Source organism: Gymnodraco acuticeps, unplaced genomic scaffold, assembly GCF_902827175.1.
Source record: "Gymnodraco acuticeps unplaced genomic scaffold, fGymAcu1.1, whole genome shotgun sequence".
Taxonomy (NCBI): domain Eukaryota; kingdom Metazoa; phylum Chordata; class Actinopteri; order Perciformes; family Bathydraconidae; genus Gymnodraco; species Gymnodraco acuticeps.
Window position 1 is genome coordinate 554,283 of NW_022992152.1, and position 26,569 is coordinate 580,851.

At 39.8% G+C, this 26,569-nt stretch overlaps 1 protein-coding gene and 3 pseudogenes across 1 annotated transcript; all 4 read left to right on the plus strand.

Annotated features, from left to right (window-relative positions):
• The first annotated feature begins 1,154 nt into the window (after positions 1–1,154).
• Positions 1,155–5,314, plus strand: LOC117538543 (annotated as a pseudogene).
• A 1,022-nt stretch (positions 5,315–6,336) lies between these two features.
• On the plus strand, positions 6,337–7,414 carry LOC117538544 (annotated as a pseudogene).
• An 8,421-nt stretch (positions 7,415–15,835) lies between these two features.
• LOC117538545 lies at positions 15,836–18,887 on the plus strand (annotated as a pseudogene).
• A 755-nt stretch (positions 18,888–19,642) lies between these two features.
• LOC117538546 (C-C chemokine receptor 1-like protein 1) lies at positions 19,643–20,743 on the plus strand. The gene is made up of 3 exons (XM_034204351.1): positions 19,643–19,664; positions 20,002–20,300; positions 20,399–20,743. Exons 1-3 carry the CDS (start codon positions 19,643–19,645, stop codon positions 20,741–20,743), a joined length of 666 nt encoding a protein of 221 aa, XP_034060242.1.
• The last annotated feature ends 5,826 nt before the right edge of the window (positions 20,744–26,569 follow it).

Genomic DNA, 26,569 nt, shown 5'->3' on the forward strand with positions numbered 1-26,569 from the left:
CATGTGAGAAGACTTTTGGCACTTTTTCGTTTTTCGTTTTCTGAGTTGGAAAGTTAGATTGCATTCAAAATGTACAGAAATACTTAATTTTGTTAAAGCTTTTTATAAAAAATGCTTCTGACCAGAGCTTTGTTTCCTTGTCATTAATGTTGAACACCACCAGAGGGGCTCTCACCTGAAAGGTCTCTGCTTCATGTGTCTTCAGCAGAAGATCTAGACTTTGATTGCTATATTTTCAGTTAATATTGACCTTACTGAGCTTTGGCCATATCCGCTGCCTATCATAAAAAATGTTAAGTACAGTGAACCTTTCTAAAATATACAGTAGTAAAGAGACAAACCCACCAGCATTATAGTAGCCAAATTCTTGTTTGTGGGCTGTATATATAAAATTGACTTGAACAAGTTGCTGATTTTAGAGTACTGGCACCTTTTTCATTCCAATTCAAGCACTGATCTAAATACTGTTTTTCCATTTACTGTAGCAAGTGTGCTTCATGAGTGCAAAAGGTTCCATGCCATTTCATGTGGTCAATAAAGTCAAAGCTCCATTTAATGTGTTGTGTCTGATTTTATCGGTGTAGTTCATGTGAAGTGCGACTCATCGGAAACAAAAAGGCATGAACAGGCATACCATTTCATGAGAATAGTACTGAGTTCCAAAAGTGGAGGTTTTCGGACGTGACTGCCCTTTTGTATACATTTGATACATGTCTATGCATCCTCTGACCAAAGCTAGCCTGGTTTTCTTAGTATACAACCAAATCACCGATCCAAATAATGGTAGGTTAGATAAACGAAACTCTTATGATTTACATAGAAACATCATATTTTTTCTGCAGAGTAAGCTGTTTGTCTCACAAAGTCTAATCATTGGATATACTGTAGTATAATTCTAATCATCACTTTTGAGTGCAAGACATTGATGATGATACGAAAAAAATTCAACACATTCACTGGTGGCCACCTGAAAGAAACATACAAACACTTTTGCTATATATGGAAAATAAAATACAAATAGGACTCAGGTTTTAATTTGACTTCTCTGGAAGAGTGGTGGTGAAGACTGTTTCCTGTTTCTGTGAAAGCCTGACACAGTTCCTATAACTCACTCGCTGCCCAACTTTCAGCTCGTCTAGCAGCAAGTTTGCAGCATGGAACAACTCAACTCCTCTGCGGTCACCTTTAACATCTCCTCCACTCCTGGAGATCCATCTCCTGCGCCCTGGGCCTCCATCAAACTGGTCTCTGTAGTGGTGCTGTCCATCTGCTTCTTGCTGGGAGTTCCTGGAAATATTGCTGTGATCATCCTCAAGCCAAACTGGCAGTACCTGTCCAGTCTGAGCCAGAGTCTGATGCTGAATTTGGCCATATCAGATCTGATCTGCCTGCTCCCCCTGCCTCTGTGGATTTACACTTTGCTGAAAGGCTGGACTCTCGGCCTGGTGGCTGGGATTAGCTGCCTTAATCCCCTCCTTTATGCTTTTTCTTTAAATAACACGTGCACTTTGTGCGGAGAAAGGGAACATTAGTGCTGTTGGTTATGCAAAGATGCCGATATTATATTAGCCTCTCACCAAACTGAAGTTATTTTGTATATATTGATTGTTGTGTTTATATTTAGGTCTTAATGTGTCCACAATCACATGTAAAAATGTGTCTTTGACTGTGTATATATTTGCACACATATTTTTATATTTTATACTCTATATTCATTGTTTTTATATTCGGGATAGTGGGAAACAGTATTTCAATCTCTCTGTCTGTACACACAAACTGGAAGATTGACCTTAAAGTTAACTTAAAAATTTTTAACCAACTCCCCGTATTTGTTTTTCTGACCTGATATGTTTGTGGCTCAGGCACATAGAATACACGTAGGGAGGGCAACACACGCGTACGTACGTACGTACGTACGTACGTACGTACGTACGTACGTACGCACGACACACACACACACACACACACACACACACACACACACACACACACACACACACACACACACACACACACACACACACACACACACACACACACACACACACACACACTAGTTATAAAGACAGTTTTTTGTACTTCAAAAGACAGCTGTGTTTAGTGTCTATTGCAAACACGGAATGCAAATGACATGCAAAGTTTATCCTTCACTAAAAAAACTGAAACGTTCAAAAAAAAACACATAACTGCATTAGGTTAGTTGAAAGCAATAATATTAGGTTGAACATGTTTAAACTTAATATTATTTATTTTAATAAAAGTCAAAGTTTCAGTTTTTTCAGTGTTGGCCATCAGAACCGCCTCTGAATAGGACTTGTGGCGAGATTAATTTTCTCAAAATATTAAAGGTTTGATTAAGATATATTTATATAATTTATAAAATGGTGAAAATTGTTTTTGAAATACACAGTTTGAGGCAAATATATATGATTTATAATCGCTTATATATCAGAATTGGGATGTGTGAAAATGCTTTTACTTCTACATTATCTAAATACTGTTTTTCCATTTACTGTAGCAAGTGTGCTTCATGAGTGCAAAAGGTTCCATGCCATTTCATGGTCAATAAAGTCAAAGCTCCATTTAATGTGTTGTGTCTAATTTGATCAGTGTAGTTCATGGGAAGTGTGACTCATCGGAAACAAAAAGGCATGAACAGGATACCATTTCATGAGAATAGAAATACTGAGTTCTAAAAGTGGAAGTTTTCGGACGTGACTGCCCTTTTGTATACATTTGATACATGTCTATAATCCATGCACTGACCAAAGCTAGCCTGGTTTTCTTAGTATACAACCAAATCACAGATCCAAATAACGGTAGGTTAGATAAACGAAACTCTTATGATTTAGATAGAAACATCATATTACTTATGCAGAGTAAGCTGTTTGTCTCACAAAGTCTAATCATTGGATATACTGTAGTATAATTCTAATCACTTTTGAGTGCAAGACATTGATGATGATATGAAAAAAATTCACTACATTCACTGGTGGCCACCTGAAAGAAACATACAAACACTTTTGCTATATAAAGAAAATAAAATACAAATAGGACTCAGGTTTTAATTTGACTTCTCTGGAAGAGTGGTGGTGAAGACTATTTCCTGTTTCTGTGAAAGCCTGACACAGTTCCTATAACTCACTCGCTGCCCAACTTTCAGCTCGTCTAGCAGCAAGTTTGCAGCATGGAACAACTCAACTCCTCTGCGGTCACCTTTAACATCTTCTCCACTCCTGGAGATCCATCTCCTGCGTCCTGGGCCTCCATCAAACTGGTCTCTGTAGTAGTGGTGTCAATATGTTTCTTGCTGGGAGTTCCTGGAAATATTGCTGTGATCATCCTCAAGCCAAACTGGCAGCACCTGTCCAGTCTGAGCCAGAGTCTGATGCTGAATTTGGCCATATCAGATCTGATCTGCCTGCTCCCCCTGCCTCTGTGGATTTACACTTTTGTGAAAGGCTGGACTCTCGGCCTGGTGGCTTGTAAGCTTCTGGCATATTTCATGTACTGCAGCCTCTATTCTAGCCTCCTGACAGTGACAGTGCTGAGTGTCCAGCGCTACCTACAGGTGGTACATCTGCAGAACATCTTCGACCGGGTTGGAAAGAGGAGGCTTCTGGTTCTGCTCTGGTTAGTTACCATGATCCTGTCTATCCCTGCTTTAGTGGTTCGACATGTGATCAAAGACCAGCATGGGACAGACTGCCACTTCCAGTACTCTTCCCAGTCCCAGCAGGTGGCTGTGATGCTGACAGAGACCCTGACCGGGTTTGTTGCAATTTCTGTTGTGGCATTTTCATACAAGGGCCTCCACAGAAAAGTGAACCAGGCAGCTTTCTTCAACAACCCACAGACCACCCGGCTGGTCACAAGTATCATTGTGACCTTTTTTGTTCTATGGATGCCATATCATATCACAAATGTACTTGGTGTGGCAGCTATTTCACTCAAAAATGAAAGATTTTTGAAGTTTTGCATGGACAGCTGGTACACTGTTTCAGCATTGGTGTTTGTTATCAGCAGCCTTAATCCACTTCTTTATGCGTTTGCTTCTAAAAACATGTGCACTGTGTGCCAAGAAAGTACATATTGATACTGTTGTAAATGCAGAAGCTTGCTGTTAAATAAAGTGTAATTATTTGACATAGTATGATTGGAAATGCCAGATATGACTAATGTCGCTGGTGTGCGAACATATTGGCTTAAAAACGAGGGACTGAGGAAGTCACTTATCTATTGCAGAACCTTTGTAATGTTAAAATAATTCACAGAAATAACCCCACCATTACTAGTGTAACTTAGTCTGAAGATATCAGCTGATACACAGCTTGTTTTTACCCACAATTCTAGTCAATTCTTCCATGTAATTATTACTGTTATGATACTGAAAGAGGATGTTTGTGGTTAGCAAGACTAATCAGAGTAAATCATCTGCATCTCAAGCACACCATTAGAGTCAATGTCTAAAAATATATTTTTGTTCATCTATATGTATTGGTTGTGTTCAATGTTTAATGTTGTTCACTTAGCTTTATTGTTGTGATCTCTTTCAAGTCAGATATTTGAATAGCCTCTCACCACACCGTTAAGTTGTTGTCAGCAAAAATTCACACAGACGCAGGATCTTGGATGCAATTTACCATTCTTACCATTACCATTCAGAATTTAAAAACACACTTCCTTTTTTCAATCTAGATAATTTGTTGAAAGAATTTCAGTTGTGGTATTTTCATACATCGGCCTCCACAGAAAAGTGAACCAGGCAGCTTTCTTCAACAACCCACAGATGACCCGGCTGGTCACAAGTATCATTGTGACCTTTTTTGTTCTATGGATGCCATATCATATCACAAATGTACTTGGTGTGGCAGCAATTTCACACAAAAATGAAAGAGTTTTGAAGTTTTGCATGGACAGCTGGTACACTGTTTCAGCATTGGTGCCTATGATCAGCTGCTTTAATCCACTTCTTTATGCATTTGCTTCTAAAAACATGTGCACTCTGTGCGGAGAAAGGGAACATTAGTGCTGTTGATAATGGAGTAGCTCAATGTTTCAGGTAGTGTAATTACTTGACTTTGTATGATCTGAAATAACATTACATAATGCAGAACTTTTTGACTTGAAAAGAAAACACAAAAAATATACCCATTAACCTGTGAAACTCAAAAAAGGTGATTTAGTCCAAAGTTCTAACATTATACACAGTTTAGAATTCATTTTATGATCAATTGTGAGGCTAACCATAGTCTTTCCTCTGATTCTAGAAAAAAACATGTTTTAATTGGTTAGGCAAAGAGTTGAAAGATGAAGACGGTAATGATACAGGCACCCACATATCAATTATTACTGTCATCATACTGAAAGATGATGTTTGTGGTCTGTAAGATTCATTCGAGTGAATCATCTAGAAGTTTATTTTGCATACAAAGTATGAATGTTTTACACAGTAGTGTCATTGTTACTGGACAAAGAAATCTGCAACATTCAATGGAAAGATTAGGACAGCTTTTTTTTTGGTAAATGTATTGGTTGGGTTTAATGTTTAATGATGTTTACTGAGTTTCATTGTTGTACTTTTTTAGGTCATATATTAGAGTAGCCTCTCACCACACTGTTAAGTTGTTGGTAGCTATATTTCACACAGACACAGGATATTGCATGCATTTTAACATTCTCTTTACTAACTCTCCACATTTTTGTTCTGACCTGACACGTTTGTTAATGCTCAGGCACACAGAACTTACATAGGGAGGACAACACACACACACACACACACACACACACACACACACACACACACACACACACACACACACACACACACACACACACACACACACACACACACACACACACTATCACGCACACTTCCTTTTTTTTTTTTTTTCCTTCACTTTATCTTTTGTTACATAAATATTTGTGTGCTTACAATTTTGTATCTAATAATAAATGCTCTATATTCCATATGCTGCTCTGTTAATTTTGTTGTATAAGAGTGAATACTGCCAACCTCTATTATTGATCACTGTAAAATCCTTTAACCTAGGTAAGATATCAATATGGTCATAGTTGGTTGTAGTTATTAATTGTATTGTTAAATACATTTCTTAATTTATAGATGAGTACATTTTATGAAACTAAATCAATTGGTTATATTTTTTTCCCTATTCAAAGGGTAGTTCCTCGAAGGAACTTTAATATGAACTAAATGTATGATTTGCAGGAATGTCCTAAAGAAAAATACAGGCTGATACAAAAGTAATCGCTCTCAGTCATTACTCATGAACTATTAGAAGTGCGTGGCTGAAAGCTGTTTTAAGGGAACCGAATATGGGGAAATGTGTCAGATAATGAAGCCATGAAACAAATTGTTTGCATTTAAATATAAAGTACGTTGGCATTTCCTCTTTAGATGTGTCTTCTTTCTCCTGTGTAACACTCAATTATCTCACTCGGTGGCCAACTTTCAGCTGGTCTAGCAGCAAGTTTGCAACATGGAACAATTCAACTCTTCTCTGGTCCCCTTTAACATCTCCTCCACTCCTGGAGAACCATCTCCTACCTCCTTGGTCTCTATCCGTCTGGTCCCTGTAGTAGTGCTGTCCATCTGCTTCCTGTTGGGAGTTCCTGGGAATATTGCTGTGATCATCCTCAAACCAAACTGGCAGCACCTGTCCAGTCTGAGCCAGAGTCTGATGCTGAATTTGGCCATATCAGACCTGATCTGCCTGCTCCTCCTGCCTCTGTGGATTTACACCTTACTGTACAGCTGGACTCTTGGACTGGTGGCCTGTAAGCTCCTCACGTATCTCGCGTACTGCAGCATCTGTTCTAGCCTGCTAACAGTGACATTGCTGAGTGTCCAACGCTACACACACTACAGGTGGTGAACCTGCAGAATTGCTTGGATCAGGCAGGCAGGAGGAGGCTGATTGTTCTCCTCTGGCTGGTTACCACGATCCTGTGTATCCCTGCTTTAGTGATCCGACAGGTGATCGAAGACCAGCATGGGACATTCTGCACAGATTCCCACGCTCCCCCTTCCCAGCTGGTGGCTGTGCTGCTGTCAGAGTGCCTCGTAGGATTTGTTTCAATTTCTGTCGTGGCCTTTTCATACATCGGTGTCCAGAGAAAAGTGAACCAGGCAGCTTTCTTCAACAACCCACAGACGACCCGGCTCATCACAAGTATCATTGTGACCTTTTTTGTTCTATGGATGCCATATTACATCACAAACGTACTTGGTGTGGCAGCTATTCTGCAAAAAAATGATGGCCTATGGAAGTTTTGCTTGAAAAGCTGGAACGCTGTTTTAGGACTGGTATTTGTGATTAGCTGCCTTAATCCATTCCTTTATGCTTTTGCTTTTAAAAATATGTGCACTGTGTGCAAAGAAAGGGAACATTAGTGGTGTTAGTAAGGCAGCATTTTGGGTAATGTAATCTCATGATTAAGTATGATATCAAATAACATTACATAATGCAGAACTTCTATGATGTTAAAAGATACAAAAGAAAATACAAAATCAAGATAATTTATTGTTGTTGCAACAGGTATTGGCAAAGAACACGACTACTTTACTTTTGTAAATGTTCATGTATTGATTGGGTTTAATGTGTAATGTTGTTCACTGAGCTTTACTGTTGTAATATCTGTTCAGTCATGTTATTGAGTAGTTATGTATGTGAATACATGTAACTTGTGTTGGTCTTTGAAGACACACAGAGAGGAAATACAATGTTCAAAATGGCTTATCACTACCCAGATGTTGTTTTCTGACCTGACACCTGCTCTTGCCAGCCTGTCCTCCTACAAAAAACGACCATATAGGTCGATTGTTCAGCAGCTAAATACGACCCAGAGTCACGTTTTAAAGTGTAGCACCTCTAGTGGTCGTGTAAGAAACAACATGCTCCTGTCGATTGCAAACGCTCCGGAGGGTCATTTATTCACAAATTACCCTCTGGAAAATCCTAAATTGTGGAATAGTTTGGCCATTAAAATTCTTTTTTATTAGATTTCTAGCGAGAAGTGTATATTGTACTTTTATAATCTACGTCCAGTTGATGTGTAGGATCTACAGTTTGATAGATATACGAAGATAATTTGAGGTCTCGCCAGGAGAACGTGTACTGCAGGGGTGCCCAACCAGTCGATCGCGATCGACCGGTCGATCGCGGGGAGATTCCCAGTCGATCACGAGATGTGTCTAAAAATAGAACAACAATATTCTGTTTTATCGTTAATGTCTTGTAAAATAATCTTCCTGTGCCAGAATAATGCACTTGAACGCATCAACGCTTTGTGATTGGCTGGCGTGACCCCATGTGTCGGGGCGTGGCTGGTGAGCAGTGGGCAGTGTACTAGTTCGCTAACGTTGTCCGTGTCAACAGGAGTGACAGTCCGCACACACACAAGACCGCAATTATGGCAGAAGCAAAACATATATAATTTTCACTCCGAGTGGGAGGATGATTATTTTTGTATCTATTCCAATTCAAAGTCCATCTGTCTCATCTGCAATGCGAGCGTGGCTTTATCGAAGAAGGGTCATTTAGGAGCGGCATTTCAAAACAGTGCACAAACGCTACGAGACGGAATTCCCTCCTAATTCTGCCCTACGCTCCCAAAAGGGGAGGGGCCTGAAAGGACAGCTAAATGCACAGCAGTCCATTTTCACCAGGCCCAACAACAAGAGCAAGGCTGCTACCATAGCATCTTATCATGTCAGTCACGTTCTTGCGAAACACAAGTCTTTCAAAGACTGCGAAGTTGTGAAAGAAGCATTCCTGGAGGCTGCCGATGCGTAATAAAAATAACAGTAGCATTTCAACAGGTTTTTGATATGATAAAAACTCAAGTTAGATACCGTTATTAATCAGCTGTGAGTTTGTTTGAACTTATTCATTATAATTATTGTACAAAATGGTATAAGAATGCAAACTTAAATTGATTATAGTCTATAATCAATTCAGGTTAAGAAGCTAGTGTTGCTTGCATCCTATTTTAAAAAGGCATTTCTTTTTATAATCTACTAAAATGCAACAAAAAAAGGGTTTGATTATATTAATGTTGTCTTTTTTATTGCACCTTGGCAGCAGATTCCTGTGTAGCTTCAGATCTGAGTTGTCTTATTAATAAGCCTAATTTATACTTTTGTAGCAACACTATTTGTATATAATGGCAAAGAAAGGGTTCAGAGTCTTTTCTTTTTCCCAGTGTCATACAGTACTGTATGTGGCAGCACTGTTCAATGTTTCTTGAAAACATCACCCACTGTAGTGTGACGTGTGAATAAACTCCAACTCTGTATCAACAACACTGTTGTGTAACTTCAGTTAAATACTTGTATGTGTGTAGATTAGAAAGAGGTAAGATAAAGGATTTGCAGTATTTTATGAAGTATTAATCGTACAAAGGTCAGTTTTATACAAGTAGAAGTGTGTATTTACCTGTCAGTAATGGCTACGCCTCTCTATTTGGACTGGTAGATCTCGGCAGACTGGCAACTTTAAAAGTAGCTCTCGGTTAAAAAAAGGTTGGGCACCCCTGGTGTACTGTATATGGGGCAGCTTCCATGTAAAGTTAGCATGGGTGAAAACAGTATTTCCGGTCTCGAAGTTTTCATAATAAAACCGGAAGTATTCCCCACACTGTCAAATGATCTCCATTACTCATCCACTAAAAAACATCAGTTTATCCTTGTTAATTACACAATATTGATTGGTTTAAATTGTGTACAATGCTTTTGTGTTTTTAACCTTCGATTCGGAGAAACAAATAGTTTTTTCGGAGTTTAGACACTACAGAGTTTCCGAAGACACTACACTACCCAGAATCCCCAGCTATCGTTTGGGACTACAACACCCGCCTTGCTTTACAAACCCCGTGATTATCCCTCAAGCTCTGTGATTGGATGTTGGAGTGGCAGTGCGACAAGGTTACGCCGAATGTCAAACAGCTCTTTGAAATGGAATGGAACCACGCCAGACTATCCAAAACTGGACTTGGACGGGTCCAGCCCAGCCCTCCCCCCCCCAGAATTACACATGCTGGCTATTGTGTGTTTCGCAATATGTTCTATGGCACGTCTCTACTGGGAATTGTAGTTTTATAAGACGTTTTCGTATTTCCCACAATTAGAAGTTGCCAGTATTAAACTGTATACATCCCTGGAGGTTTAGGGGATACGAAACACATTGGTGTTATCAAATTTAAAACATATAATTAATACATGGGTGAAAATTGCTTGTGCCCATAATGGGCAGCATTAATATACCCACATGACAGCTATGGTCAGAAGAGCTTTATTTAACAGCTGGTCTTATGTCTGTGACCCCTCCTGTTGTTAATTGATAAGCCTGAAACATGCACTTGTCAAGGTTCAGATGCACATTTAGCAAATATGGCAGTAGCCATCGATCATCTTAAGATAAGATACTTTATTGATCCCAAGTTGGGAAATGTTTTTGTTACAGCAGCATGTACTACTTTGTTCTACTCCACTACAATTCAGAGGTCAACCTGGTATTTTTACTCTACTACATTTATTTTTGTTACTTTGCAGATTCTGATTAATGATGTGAAATATAAACAACCCTTAAATCAGACTTTCGTTACACCTGAGTAAAATTCAGCCTTATCAGTTTGTCTGTTTTGCACATCCACCTGTTAATATCTTTGGATGTCCTGCACTAAACTGTTTTATTGTAGAGATCATCACTACAGTATCTTCTAGATATTTTCAATTCTATATTTCTATCATTGACCCCTATTTTGTATGTAGGCTACTCTTAATATTTAAATGTTTTCATAAAAATTAAACTTATTCAACAACTAAATTCAATAACGTGCTTTAACCACTAGGAGGTACGGTTTAGACCAGTGGTCTAGTTAATAAAACATAATAATATCAAACATAATATGACTATTCACTTTATTGTGAAATTAAAACAGAACGGTAAAGGAAAATACAGTTTCAGTCTCTCAATGTGAAGCTTATGCATTGTACCATACACTTTTATAGACCTGTAACAGTCAACTACATGAGGAGTTGGAAAGGTAGTTCAGAAAATCAGTAATATCTTTAAAAACTACAAAAAAATCCCTTTCTATCAGCTGTGCACCGTTATGGTGTAAATACAGACTATCTACTTATTGGATCAAATATAAAAGTCAGCCGAATTAGTGTTGATACTGCAAGGAGACGTATTGTGTGAAAAGAAATGGAAGATGTTGTTTAATTGTTGATATTTTATGGTCCACGTCACGTATTCAGTTTTGGCGGCATCTCTTCCAGTTTGTCAAAAGGTCTTCTGATCAGGGCTCTATAAATACATATCTACGGCAGATATGTAATATTTAATGCAGCCGAACCGTGTATTACAATGCCGTTATGTGATGACTTTCAAAGAGAAAAGCAAGAACACTCGGAATAAAGTATTATTTTTTATTTTTTAAATGTTTTCCGATTTCATATCACATAAACACCATATCCCGACGTGCATTGCGGCGTGATTTTAGCCTATCAAAACCTCTGAAAAAAGAAATGTGTCTCTCAGAATCGAAAGAGAAAACCCTATGGGAAAAACACAAAAGCATTGTACACAATTTAAACCAATTAATGTCGTATAATTAACTAGGATACACTGATGTTTTTTAGTGGATGAGTACTGCAGATATCACTGTTAAATCATTTGATCATTGGTTTTATTATGAAAACGTCGAGACCGGAAATACTGTTTTCAACCCGTAACTTTACATGGACGCTTGCCGCATATACACGTTCTCCTGACGAAACCTCAAATCATCTTCGTAATATCTATCAAACTATAGATCCTACATAACGACTGGACGTGGATTCTAAAAGTACAATATATACTTCTCGCTAGAAATCTAATCATAAAGCGTTTTAATGGCCAAACTATCCTACAATTTAGGATTTTACAGAGAGGGTTATTTGTGAATAAACGACCATCTGTAACGTTTGCATTCAACGGGAGCACTAGAGGCCGACAACTTTAAAACGTAATTATATGTCGTATTAAGCGCTTGAACAAACGACATATTTGGTCGTAATAAGGGCTTAAACAATCGACCCATTTGGTCGTATGAGTTGGAGGACTTGTTGGCTCTTGCACACACACACTCTTAATGTCGCGCAATCAACACACTGACACACTTCCATTTGTTTCAGTCAATATATTTTGTTGAATGAATGTTGTGTGTGTTTACCATTATCATCTTTTTTTAATAAATGCTTTTTAATCTAAATGCTTGTTGATGTTGTACAAGAGTGAATGTAACCTCTACTATTGTTTTTGTGTTAATGTAATAGGCTAATAGCAGTTAAAACCAACACATCCTCACTCCCAGGTCGGCCTATATTGACGTTATGTCAAGTCCCCTGTCGGCTTTTTCAAACGCAAGGGGGGGGGCCTTAGCGTCCATTTTCAACGCAAGGGGGGGGGCCCTTAGCGTCCATTTTCAGCTTTCCGGGATGTCCATATGCTTCTATGGACGCTCATGGAAGCACGGCGTTCGTTTGTGTCGACTGCCCTTAAAGGCAATGTGAGCGTCCATTCTCATTGGATAACGGAGAATTGTACACCCGGAAGTAAGTATTCCCCTTACTGTCGATTGATTTTACAGTGATATCTGCACTACTCATCGACTAAAAAACACCAGATTATCCTTGTTAATTACACAACATTGATTGGTTTAAATTGTGTGCAATGCTTTTGTATTTTTCCCCTTCGATTCGGAGAAACAAATGTTTTTTCCGAGTAAAGGATGGCAGAAGACACTACACTACCCAGAATCCCCAGCTATCGTTTGGACTACACCACCACGTTATTATTTCATATGTAACATATGTAAGAAAAGGGAGGGAAGAGTCAATTATATTGTGTAATTGATTTTATATTGGAACATTTATTTCTCAAACCTATGTTTTATGGAAGAGAAAAAAATATTTCTGATAAAATAATATTTTATTAAATGGTAAATTAATATAAGATTTAGAATCATTGAGAAGGGGTTATATCCACAGGGACTAGCTCACCTTTAACTTAAAATAAAATTTCTCTGCTTTGGACTGATAGTATATGATTCTTGCATGTTAAATGACTAACACAAACCTTACATTTATGCATGTGCATGTGTCAGGAAGTCTCCCAAATAATTCTGAGGGGCCTATCCTATTGTTGTAATTAAATGATAATGTGCTAATCCATTACCTTGAGTTGTCTGCACTCAGGAAAACATCCCTATCAAGTGTTAATCCAATAACTAGGACAGCTCTGAAGGCCAAGGGTCAGAGAGAGAGGGTCACACTCTCCGGCTGCAGAGGGCACCCCCAGCCACGGGCAAGGAAGCACGAGGTCGTTCGAGATGAGAGGATGCTTCTCTCCACCTTTCTGATAAGAGGGGGTTCTTTTCTTCACCTTTCTGCTCGGTGGGCTCAAGCTGACAACCCTGCAGGACGAGCGAGGGCTTCGGAGGCTTCTATAATACAAGGTTCCTTGTTTCTTGGAGGAGTTTGATGTCTTCCTAACCTCTCCCATCACGGGGGGACACCTGGATGCGCCACTTAGAATACGCAGTTGCACTGCTCTCAAGCAGATAGCAGAAGGAATGCAGGCAGATGAGCCTCCGTTTCATTGGGGGATCAACTACAGTGCTCACTGAATGAGCCACACAAAAGCAGAGCAATTGGGGGGGGGGTTGAAATATGGCGCTCTGATGAAGAAGAGTTTTGAGCCAATCAGCACCTCAGTGCTAATCTACAGTATCAGGATGCCTTTACACACCAGACATTCTGTGTCATAAAGAGAGGAGGAGAACGAGTCAGAAAGGCTGACGGACATGTTCTTCCAGCTCTCGTACAAAGATTAACCTTGAATTGATTGTATACCTTGGATGTTTACAGATCTACAATTATTGACTGTTTTTGATATTTTCAATGACCAGACATGTGTTGAATAGTGGTGATTAATATATTTTTGTCAGATCAGATTACACTTTCGCACTCAACAAAATAAATAAATAAATATTCTCAGATTATAAGGTATTGAATAATAAGATATTTCTAATATTATAACATAGAAATATATATATATATATTAATATCCTTAATTGTCCAGCAATCAGGCTTAACAACATTACTCTTCAATGTATTATCCATGCACAGACAGACCTAAAATGATGCTTCAAGTACTGGATTAATTTCAGTGTTGGCCCAAAACAAATATGTATAATAAGTCATATAACAATTATGTAGCATATTTGATCCTCAAATTAGAGAAGTATAATTTAAAGAAATTGATATTCTATATTCAACATTAGATAAACATAGAAGAACCCTTTCAAAGTGCCATAAGTAGATGTTCAGGTAAGTATGGCTAATAAGAATAATTAATGGAGTTAATTTGGTACAGATCAGTTGTAGCATTTACAAATGTAGGAATTAAAGTTTTAGGAATGTTTAATCCTTCCTTTCCAGGTTTTTACAAAAGTCTTTGAATATTTGCCTAACTTTTCCTTTTCAGATTGTTAAACATTTTGAGAATTGTTTACGATTACCCTTCAGATTTTGAAATGACATAATGATTGATAGTTCAAGTAATGTAATTATGTTATCATGCCATAGTCTTTTGATTTCATATTTAATGAAGCTAACGTAAATATAATCCTAAATTGTTGACACTGCAATTTTGCAGATTATAGATTGATTAGCTCACCAGTGTGAATTTTTTAAACCATAGTTCGATCTCTCATGATCCTGATTTATTGACGCCCTGACTAAATGTTTGCCGTGATGTAAATCTTTGAGCTACAAGTTAGTCTTGATTTTGTAGGTGGCTAAATACAATTAACTAATGAGTAAATGATAAAATGTATTTGTTTTAAAATGTTTATGTTATTATGTATCTGTGATTATTTCATGTATGTTCATTATTGTGCTTTTGAAAAGATGCTCCAAACACTGATGAGAGATAATTGTTATGATTGTGATTGCCTGTTTCAATCTGAAATGTTTTATTCATGTGAATATTTGCAACATTGTGTAGAATGCCTGCCCTACACCCTTTCTGAGGAACCTTATTTATTAGGGTATTGAACAAATTATTATTAGAATAGGTTGTTTAGGTTATCAAAAATTGATAAAAAGAGAAGACTGTTAGGGAATAATTTGCCTAGGTATTCAACCTTCGACACAGTTCATCATTTTCTCCTCTCACTGTCTCCTTTCCCATGGCATAGGTCTACGGCCTTGGGTATTGCTGCTATCTCTCTTAAAGAGGGGCAGCTTGGGCACATTGTTGTTGCCAGTCTATGACAGAGCACAAGCAGCCATGAGGTAATTTACTGTTCAGGGACGAAGGTTCCCTGGCGCGCATTCTTTTCTATGGACGAGAGCTCTTAGATTCAGGGTCCATATTTGTTTAGTCTCACTGATGAAGAATGTTGATTATTACACTCCGAACTAGATAAAACCTCGAGCTACAGAAAGAGTTCTTCAGAATTGGTTTGGCAACCGCTGTGTCAACTCGTGACACACCACCTGTCTTGTCAACTCTCCGGCCGAAACTCCAAATAAATCATCAGTGTTTGACATCAAAGCTCCTGCTCATCCCGTGTCTCCTTCATGAGTCGGTGACTCCCACTGCATTGCTACACAGAAGTTTCCTCCACACAGGGTATAGCTTGTGTTAAAATGACGGGCAGCGAAAAAATCTAGTGCAACCTCTGCTCTTAAACCTTGCTCAGCCTCTTCCGTTGCAAGATGCAGTCTCCCCACAGAGCTCTGGACGCTTGAGGTTTTCTGATGGGGAAAGTGACAGTGATCTTGGGCCGGGTTCTGGAGCTGGTGATTACCCTGAGCTCGAACAAGCCGCACCGACGGTGTCCCGGGCTGGGAGGTTAGCGTGGCCTCCTGTCCGCTTTATGGACTTTGTTATGGGCTGAGTGACTGGTGTTTACATGCTTGTGTGCTTATTTTCTCCTGTGTATTCTATGCTGCATAATTGTGTTTTTTTTTCATGTTTCAAGTGCAGGACAGGGGAATAGGTTATGTCATACCGAGTTGATGTTTTATTTGGGCTGTGGATGTGTATTATTATTTTTTTTATGTTTCGTTGTGTTCTCACCATGTGTGTGGAAATGGGGACATTTCTTTCAGTAGGGGGGGACGCATGTAAGCATTGGGTTGAGAGGTCATGTGTTGTGAGAATTCGCAGTCTGTCCTGGGGTGGTGAAGGAGAGCGTGGTTCTTCCTTACTTGCAATAAATAAGCACTAATTAGAGGGTTATTGAGGAAAAACTCTCAAATAATGGCTTATTACTTGTAGAATATGGTCATGTAGAATATGGCATTAATAAGTGTTTTATAATGAGTCTGACTAATAAAGAGCCAATATACTGCTAATATGCATGTTAATTAACAACTAGTTGATGGTTAATTTGTGTACCTTAATATAAAGTGTGCCGTAAAAGGCCTGCACTTGAAACCTGAGTAAAAGTATGCGAGTATAATCAGCTAAATGTACTTTAAGTATCAAGTAAAAGCACTCATTGTGCAGTGAAATTGTCAGTGTTTTACTATTTTTGGGATGCTTTTAGGTTTTATATTACTGCTGCATTAATGTGTATGTTAAATTTGACTTCTGTGCATGGTAATGGCCGAGCTGATCTGATTTGCTATCAAAGGTTGTTGTCAGTGTCTGACCCATCCATCAAAATATGATGCATAGTGTAGTTATATTTGTGTTTATTGTTATCTTACAGTCATCAGGAGTACTCTGGTCCAGTGTTGGGACCACAAGAAACAGCTCCATGAGTACTACATTGCGTTGGATGACGAGCTCCTTCCCTGCAAGGCCAAGTTTTCCTTGTCAGCTTTGATGAACTTTTTAAAGCACATTATCTGTTTGGGTTCTCCTATGACCAGGCCTTAAACGGCATGTACACATTTTTGCAGACCACCATCTACAACATTGATGTAAACCGGTTGCCATGTACACTTTTAGATGTTGGTCATCCTGCTCGGTGATTGTTAGTGTTTCAAAACACTATTTTTGTCAGTTTACTTTGCACATTATCACTAGTGTATGGTAATCCACGTTGTCCATTTGTTGTAGCAGGATTTTGGAATGATGACCTCTAAAGTGTTTCCCCGAGCTAAAGAGGCCTAATGAGCAAATGTATACACATTTCCACCTACAGTATGACCAATGTATTTTGTGGGTTGTTTAATGTTGCTACTGATTAGATGTTATATTTAAAACACATCAAAATCACATTTTTGAAAATGAACGCATGTTTTCAAGAATCTGATGTGTACTTTATTTCCTGAAGTATTAATGATTCACTCCGAAATTGTTTGTTTGGTGTACACCAGCTAAACAGCACTGAAACAGTGTTAAAAATACATTTTCTCTCTCAAAATGTTGAATAATCAGCTCTGCACAGTGACACTCTGACTAAGAGTACATTTTTAACTCTCTGAGGGTTCTAGGTTTACACTGCACGTGTTGGAAAGCAATCAAACAGTGTCAAAAAAGTACCAGTTATAGAATATATTTATATAGTGTTCAAATCTAACTCTTTATTTGGATTTTACATTTTACACCAAACTCTTGGACCTATATAAATCCAGAAACTGGTGTTAAATGTTTTTGCTGTGTTGAGTTGGTCTCAACACACACACACACACACACACACACACACACACACACACACACACACACACACACACACACACACACACACACACACACACACACACACACAACCAAATAGAAAGTAAGTCAAAAGTAGTGGTCAGGTTATTTTTAACTTCTCTGGGGGTGTAGTGGTGACATTGGTTTCCTGATTTATTGTTACTTTGAAAGAGTGACTGAGTCGCCATTACTCGCTCGGTCCCCAACTTTCAGCTCGTCTAGCACCAAGTTTGCAGCATGGAACAACTAAACACCTCTGCGATCACCTTTAACATCTCCTCCACTCCTGGAGATCCATCTAATGCCCTCTGGGTTTTTTACGGTCTGGTCCCTTCAGTGGTGCTGTCCATCTGCTTCCTGCTGGGAGTTCCTGGGAATATTGCTGTGATCATCCTCAAACCAAACTGGCAGGACCTGTCCAGTCTGAGTCAGAGTCTGATGCTGAATTTGGCCATATCAGACCTGATCTGCCTGCTCCCCCTGCCTCTGTGGATTTACACCTTACTGTACAGCTGGACTTTTGGCCTGGTGGCCTGTAAGATCCTCACGTATCTCATGTACTGTGTTGTCTATTCTAGCATGCTTACAGTGACGGTGCTGAGTGTGCAGCGCTACCTACAGGTGGTGAACCTGCAGACGATCTTCAAATGTGTAGGAAAGAGGAGGCTTCTGGTTCTGCTCTGGTTGGTTACCATGATCCTGTCTATCCCTGCTTCAGTGGTTCCACATGTCAATAAAGACCAGTATGGTACATCCTGCACACGTACCGACTCTCTCCCTTCCCAGCTGGTTGCCATGCTGCTGACAGAGTGTCTTGTAGGATTGGTTGCAATTTCTGTCGTGGCATTTTCATACATCGGCCTCCACAGCAAACTGAACCATGCAGCTTTCTTCAACAACCCACAGACGACCCGGCTCATCATAAGTATCACTGTGGCCTTTTTTGTCCTATGGATGCCATTTTTTATCACAAATGTACTTGGTGTTGCAGCAATTTTGCTCAAAAATCAAAGCCTATGGATGTTTTGCTTGAACAGCTACAAACTTGTCAAATCACTGGTATTTTTGAATTCCTCTCTGAATCCATTCCTTTATGCTTTTGCTTCTAGAAACATGTGCAGAAACATGTGCACTGGGTGCAGAGAAAGCGAAATGTAATACTGTTGTTAATGCAGTAGCTCAACATTATAGGACGCCTAATCATTTGATTTTGCATGATCACAAAAAAACTGTACAAAATGCTGAACTTTTATGATGTTAAAAGAAAGCACAGAAATCATTTTACAATAACTCATGGAACTTAAAAAAAGATATGTTAGTCTAAAGATATCAGCTGATATGCAGTTTGTTTTTAGTCTTTGATCAATTGTTAGGTTAACCATTGACTTCCCTGGACTTCCCAAAAAGTAATATATTTTTATATTTAATCAGGCGAAGAGTTGAAAGATGAACATTGTAATGATAAACACACCCACACATCAAAGGCTCAGTAATTACTGTCATCACACTGAAGGATGATGTTTGTGGTCATCAAGATGAATTAGAGTAATTCATCTGGAAGTTTCCTTTGCAAACTAAATGCTAATGTTGAGATTCAATGTTCATCTTTGTCTTGAGAACAGCGTCCTGAGAACTTTCGATAGTATAACATAACAGCGTTTAGCATTTTTTATGAAATCGAGATATTATATAGTTTTTATAGCATATTTGGCTAAGAATAGGACTGCTTAATATTGTTCGAAAGTCTTAATGTTCATGTGGTTTCATTTTAGAAAGTGAGCTTTATTGTTTTGGTCTCTTTCAAGTCACGTTATTGAATAGTTGTACCTTGAGTTGGTCTTCAAAGACACACAGAGAAGAAATACAAAGTTAAAAATAGCTCATCATTACCCACATGTTTTTTTTCCGACCTGATGAATGCTCTTGCGCGCACGTGTACACACCCTTATATATACAGTCTATGGTACACACACACGCTTTCTTTTTTAGGAGTAGATATTTTGCTGAAAGAACGTTTGTGTGTTTACCATTATTATCTTTTTTAATAAATGCTTTTTTAATCTACTGTATATGCTGGTCTGTTATTGATATTGTACAAGAGTGCATGCTGCCAACCTCTACTGTTGATGACTTCAAAATCAACCTTGTTATGCTAAAGATATGGTCATTTTTGGTTATTGTGAAAAAAGATGAATACAAGTCTGGCCTAAATCTTCTGTCAGAAAGACTGCAGCAGGTGTAGTTAACCAAACTTTAATTGTTCCACAATTAGTTAACGCAGTGCAGTTATGTTCATTTTTTAAAATTTGCTTCCTGCTAGGAGTTCTTGGAAATTTTGCTGTGATCATCCTCAAGCCAAACTGGCAGCACCTGTCCAGTCTGAGCCAGAGTCTGATGCTGAATTTGGCCATATCAGATCTGATCTGCCTGCTCCCCCTGCCTCTGTGGATTTACACTTTTGTGAAAGGCTGGACTCTCGGCCTGGTAGCTTGTAAGCTTCTGGCATATTTCATGTACTGCAGCCTCTATTCTATCCTCCTGACGGTGACAGTGCTGAGTGTCCAGCGCTACCTACTATGATCCTGTCTATCCCTGCTTTAGTGGTTCGACAGGTGATCAAAGGCCATCATTGGACATTCTGCACAGGTACCCACGCTCCCCCTTCCCAGCTGGTGGCTGTGCTGCTGAAAGAGTGCCTGATAGGATTTTTTTCAATTTCTGTTGTCACATTTTCATACATGGGCCTCCACAGGAAAGTGAACCAAGCAGCTTTCTTCAACAACCCACAGACGACCCGGCTGGTCACAAGTATCATTGTGACCCTTTTTGTTCTAAGGATGCCATTTTACATCACAAATGTTCTTGGTCTGGCAGCTCTTTCACTCAAAAATGAAGCCCTGTTGAAGTTTTGCTGGAAAATCTGGAACCTTGTTACAGCACTGGTAGTGTTGAATAGCTGCCTTAATCCACTCCTTTATGCATTTGCTGTGTGCCGTAAAAGGGAAAATGAATAGTGATGTTAATGCACAGGCTTGCCGTTACAGTTTGTTGAACTAAAAAAAGTTTACTTCCCTACTGATCTGTTTTGAGGGTGTGTCTCTCTAATCTCGCTATGGATGTTTTGTAGTTTAATGAAACATTTAAGGTTAATAGGCAATGTCTTGCCTCAAACCAACTGTGGCCTTAAGTCAGAGCTGTACAAATAAAATGAATCAGACACAGTGAAAAGACGAACACAGGAATAATATAATCTTTTCAATTGAAAATTAAAAAAAGAAATTCCATAGAAAATGAAAGTTTTCTTTGAAATGTGTGGATAATCCCCAGATATATTTTGTATACTTCCTCATATATATATTATTTTTTGGGTGATTTGATGTGAATATGTGTATGGTCAAACTGTCCAAAAGCCTTTGAAACTGTGAAATAATGCAATTGTCACTGTGTACATTATATCCATAAGCATCTTATCTTTATTGGAGGGATCCATTCAGAGGAAACAACAGTTAACTAGAAAATGCATTTCCTGCAGAAAATGCGTGCGAATGCTGTAAATTGTGAACATTTGTGGCTGAATTTAGCAGAAAAAGCTGAATATGTTATTAACTGAATGGTAGTTGCTTTTAGCTACAAAAATGCAGAAAAAGCTTAATATTTTAAAGAAAAAGTTTAAAAAAAGGTATAAACAACAACATGTATAGCCTTGATGTCCTGAAATAGCTGAATAATGTAATAGTTGAATGGTTTCTGCAGCTGAAAATAGGCTGAAGGAGTTAAATATCGGATGTAAGTAGTAGTGAATGAATTTGTATTAAGAAGAGAAAAGAAAGTAAAAAGGCTTGGGAAAGCAGCAGAATATTTGAACTGCAAACTTTTGAACTAACTTGATGGTGAATTATCTGTCGCCATGGTAACAGCATTTGATGACACCCCATAATACGGGTGAAGTTTTGGGCCATTTCGAGCATTTTCACTGAAGTTATGAGAAAAACCGTGTTTCATGGTGAGCATTGTGTTGCCATGGCAACGGCATTTGAAGAAATCTCAAAACTGAACCGTAGATGTCTTCACGGCTGAACTATTAGAACACATGTGAAGTTTGAGCACTTTTTGAACATTTTCGTAGGAGTTATTCATTCCATTAGGAGGTTAAATTACTCTCTCTCTTCTCTTGATCGCCCTCTCTCTCTTCTCTCTCTCTTCTCTTGATCGCCCTCTCTCTCTTCTCTCTCTCTTCTCTTGCTCGCCCTCTCTCTCTTCTCTTGATCGAGTGTGTGTGAGAGAGAGAGTGAGTGTGTGTGTGTATGTGTGTGAGAGAGAGAGTGTGTGTGTGTGTGTGTGTGTGTGTGTGTGTGTGTGTGTGTGTGTGTGTGTGTGTGTGTGTGTGTGTGTGTGTGTGTGTGTGTGTGTGTGTGTTAATTGTTACAGCTCAAATGCATTGCAATGACTTCCATGTTAAAAAAAGACTTTAAAAAGCTGAATATTTTAAAAAGTCTAACATATTTTGAAAAATTTGAAAGTTTCCCATCATGTGCTGAAAAGGCTGAATAGTTTGATATTTGAATGGTTCCTGCAGCTGAAATTAGGCTGAAGGAGTTAAATAAAGATATCAAATGTAAGTAGTAGTCTGGTGTAGGAAAACAGGATTTGAAGGCATCTCCCATTGACTTCAATGTTAAAAAAAGAGTTTAAAAAGCTGAATATTTCAAAAAGTATGAAATATTTTGAAAAAGTTGAAAGTTTCCCATCAATTGCTGAAAAGGCTGAATAGTTTAATATTTGAATGGTTTCTGTAGCTGAAAATAAGCTGAAGTTATGGAGAGCCAAAGTATTGGCTGAAATAATAATAATATTAAGGGGAAGAATAAAGATTCGAAGTACTATAGTGGAATGCTGTAAACAGCATTCACACTAACTAATAGATTAAATGAATGGGGCGACGCCTGCGAGCTAGTTCAGGCAGTCAACTCGAGCACCAATGATTCATTAACACGTGACGCACCTCGTCCCTCGTACAACCAACCAAACACATTCTCCTAAACATGCCACTCTATTTAAGCTGCCATGTCTTCCTGCCTCGCTATGCTGCTGCTGCCACTGCTGGGTTCACTTGCTATTGCTGCATTCATGTTCCTGCTGCTGTGTTTCATGCTGCTGCTACTTGCCTGCCCCACCACCACCCCAGCTCCACCTGTAGGCTCGGGGGATAGTTATCTAATCATCACTCAATGTTCTTTGTAAATCTGTGGAGTGATGAGGCCCGAGCCTAGACGCCAAACTCAAACTATATGCTGCTTATAATAAACATATTAAGAACACATGAGTTGTCTGACTGAAATGTATGTGTTGGTGTGCAACCAAGAGAAGAGGAAAGACCATGTATCTGCAAATAACAGACAGACATCGAGAAAGCTAAAAGGAAGTATTCAGAGAGAGAAAGAATGTACTTGTACTTCAGATTTGTAAACCCATTCATTTACTCTCCTTCCTTTGTCTATGACCTATGGAAGTCCTGAAAAACGACTGATCTATGTGTTTAGGAATTAAGAACAACTGGTAATAACTTTATTGGATAATCTTTCTAACTTCCTTAAATGCTTTTTTATCATCTCTATCGGGCATGTGTACGGACAGCTTGAATCCAGACCATCCAGACACATTTTCAGCCTTTATATTTGTTTCCTCTATATGGATTTTGTTAATAGCACAGAAGTGTTTTCAGAATGCACTTGAAGAATCAAAAGTTACATCTTGTATACTTCTCAGTTTATGATTATTAGTTATACCTTTAAGTAACTCTTGCATAAATTAGTTAGCAGTGTTTTATTGTTGTAGTTGGTTGATGTGGATCTAATGTTGAACTAGTTCAGTGATTACATTACATGTTACAAGTTGTATCCAAAGCGACTTACATACTCAATATTGTGGGCAATCCCCACAGGAGCAATTTGGGGTGAAGTGTCTTGCCCAGGGACAATCACAATGTAAAAAAGTTAATTAAAACATTTTCTTCTTGATTGAAGCAGAGTAAAACAATTATAATTGTAACTAATGTAATGTACAGTTCTTGTCCTACACACCACAACGTCTTTGTCGGACTGTGCTCATATGATGTTTGAAATGTGTTGTTTTCCTGTTTTTTATTACGGCCTATGAGACTATGCTTAGTCGTTGTACAAATTATTCTCAATAAAGCTCTTTGTTCTTCTGCTGATGTGTCCCATGATAGTTGGCTACATCCATCACTGCATGTTTTTGTTCTCCTTCCCTTTGCACCCTCTTCAGCCTTCACCTTTTGTGCCTTAATTTCATTAATTTCCGGGAACAACTAGAACTGAGACTTTGATATGTTTTGTGAACCAGGAAGTCCAGGGGGTCTTCTACTGTGTTTGGCTGAGAAGAGGGACTTTTTCCTGAAGTTACTCAGACGGTCTTGCCCTCATAGGCTGCAAAAACTCCACAATTTAAGCTCTCTCCTCAGGCTGTGTGAGCAGCAGGCTGGGTCACCTCACAACCATCTTTTTTTTTTGATGATCTCTGTCCAGGCACCACTGTTGATTAATAAAAAAACAGTCTAACCAAAGGGTCAGAACTGCTGCTGGGGAGAGTTTTTGTGACTCAGTATTTCCCCCAGCTGCTCCTTTAGGCCCAGGCAGGGTTTTCTCTGGCCTGTTTTCAACAAGGAAAGCACCCCTTTCCCATGCAAGGATGACTTATCCTCTAAATTCAGTTCATGTCCTGTTGCCAAGAGGCTCTCTTGCAATTTCATAATATCAAACACTTTTGGTCATCAGAAAGGGGTCATCTAGATGCTGAGCAAACAAAGGAATAATATCTTAAAAGAATGAGTGTATTTGAATGCTTAAATGCTTAAGAAGTGGTACATTTCTTCTTTGTGGGAATGAAAACAAAATAAAAAATGACTCTATACAAATACTTTTAGTTTTTTATGTTTCTGTCAATGTACTTTGTGTGGTTTAAAGACGCAGTTTAGTCATGCAAAGGAATACATTGTGGGATAATTATGGTTATGATGCGTATCATAACATCTGCTAATTAAAACATTTTTTTTTTTCAAATTCCTCTCTGAAGAACCAGCACCTTACCGTGGTAGAGAGGTTTGTGTGCCTTGATGAACCTGGGGGATGTGTTGTCTGGAACCTTGTGTTCATGGTAGGGTCTCCCATGGCAAATTGGTCTCAGTCAAGGGGCCAGACTAAGATTGGTTCAAAAGACCTCATGAAAGAACAACAAAGAAGTGAGGATACCCGGCCTGGAGGAAGCCCGGGGACCCCTTCTGGAGCCAGGCCCAGAAGGAGGACTCGTCAGCGAGCGTCTGGTGGCCGGGCTTGCCACGGAGCCCGGCCGGGCACAGCCCGAAAAGGCAACGTGGGCAACACCTCCGCTTCTCCGTCCCGCGGGCCCATCACCTACGGGAAACAGCGATGGGGTCGGGTGCGCTGCCAGAAGGGTGGCAGTGAAAGCAGAGGGTCTCGACGGACCAGACCCGGGCGACAGAAGCTGGCTTTGGGGACGTGGAACGTCACCTCTCTGGGGGGGAAGGAGCCGGAGCTTGTGCGGGAGGTGGAGCGTTACCAGCTGGATCTGGTTGGGCTCACCTCTAGGCACAGCGTTGGCTCTGGAACCTTACTTCTGGATAGGGGTTGGACTCTATTCTTCTCCGGAATTGCTCAAGGTGTCAGGCGCCGGGCGGGTGTGGGGATATTCACAAATCCCCGGTTGGGTGCTTTGTTGTTGGAGTTTACCCCAGTGGACGAGAGGGTCGCCTCCCTACGCCTGCGGGTTATGGGGGGGAAAACTCTGACTGTTGTATGTGCTTATGCACCAAACAGCAGTTCAGAGTATACGGCCTTCTTGGAGACCCTGGAAAGAGTCCTGAATGGGGCTCCTGAAGGGGACTCTTTAATCTTGCTGGGAGACTTCAACGCACATGTGGGCAATGATGGAGACACTTGGAGGGGCGTGATTGGGAGGAACGGCCCCCCTGATCTGAACCGGAGTGGTGGTTTGTTACTGGACTTCTGTGCTAGTCATGGATTGGGCATAACAAACACCATGTTCGAACATAAGGATGCTCATAAGTGTACGTGGTACCAGAGCACCCTAGGCAGAAGGTCCATGATCGATTTCGTTATCGTATCATCGGACCTGAGGCCGTATGTTTTGGACACTCGGGTAAAGAGAGGGGCGGAGTTGTCAACTGATCACCATCTGGTGGTGAGTTGGGTCGAGTGGCGGGGGAAGCCTCTGGATAGACCTGGTAAGCCCAAACGTGTAGTTCGGGTGAACTGGGAACGTCTGGAGGAGGCCCAAGTTCAGGAGGCCTTCAACTCACACCTCCAGCTGAGCCTTTTGGGCATTCCTGTGAAGGTTGGGGACATTGAACCAGAGTGGTTGGTGTTCAAAGCCTCTATTGCCGAAGCCGCGGCGGGGAGCTGTGGTCTCAAGGTCTTAGGTGCCTCAAGGGGCGGTAACCCTCGAACCTCCTGGTGGACACCGGTGGTCAGGGAAGCCGTCCGACTGAAGAAGGAGGCCTTCAGGGATTTGTTATCCCGGGGGACTCCCGAGGCAGTTGCAAGGTAGGGCAGCAGCCTCAGCCGTGGCCGAGGCAAAGCAGCGGGTGTGGGAGAAGTTCGGAGAAGACATGGAAAAGGACTTTTGGGCAGCACCAAAGTTGTTCTGGAAAACTGTCCGACACCTCAGGAGGGGGAAGCAGGGAACCATCCAAGCTGTGTACAGTCAGGATGGGACGTTGTTGACCTCAACTGATGGAGTGTTAGGGCGTTGGAAGGAACACTTTGAGGAACTCCTGAATCCGA

What these genes read in the sequence shown, in the direction of transcription:
- LOC117538546 (XM_034204351.1), top strand. Translation starts at nt 19,643, where the DNA reads ATGAATGCTCTTGCGCGCACGT. An exon ending in GAATGCTCTTGCGCGCACGT is followed by an intron (nt 19,665 to 20,001) that starts GTACACACCCTT and finishes TTCCACAATTAG; the next exon opens with TTAACGCAGTGCAGTTATGT. An exon ending in TGCTGAGTGTCCAGCGCTAC is followed by an intron (nt 20,301 to 20,398) that starts CTACTATGATCC and finishes CCCCCTTCCCAG; the next exon opens with CTGGTGGCTGTGCTGCTGAA.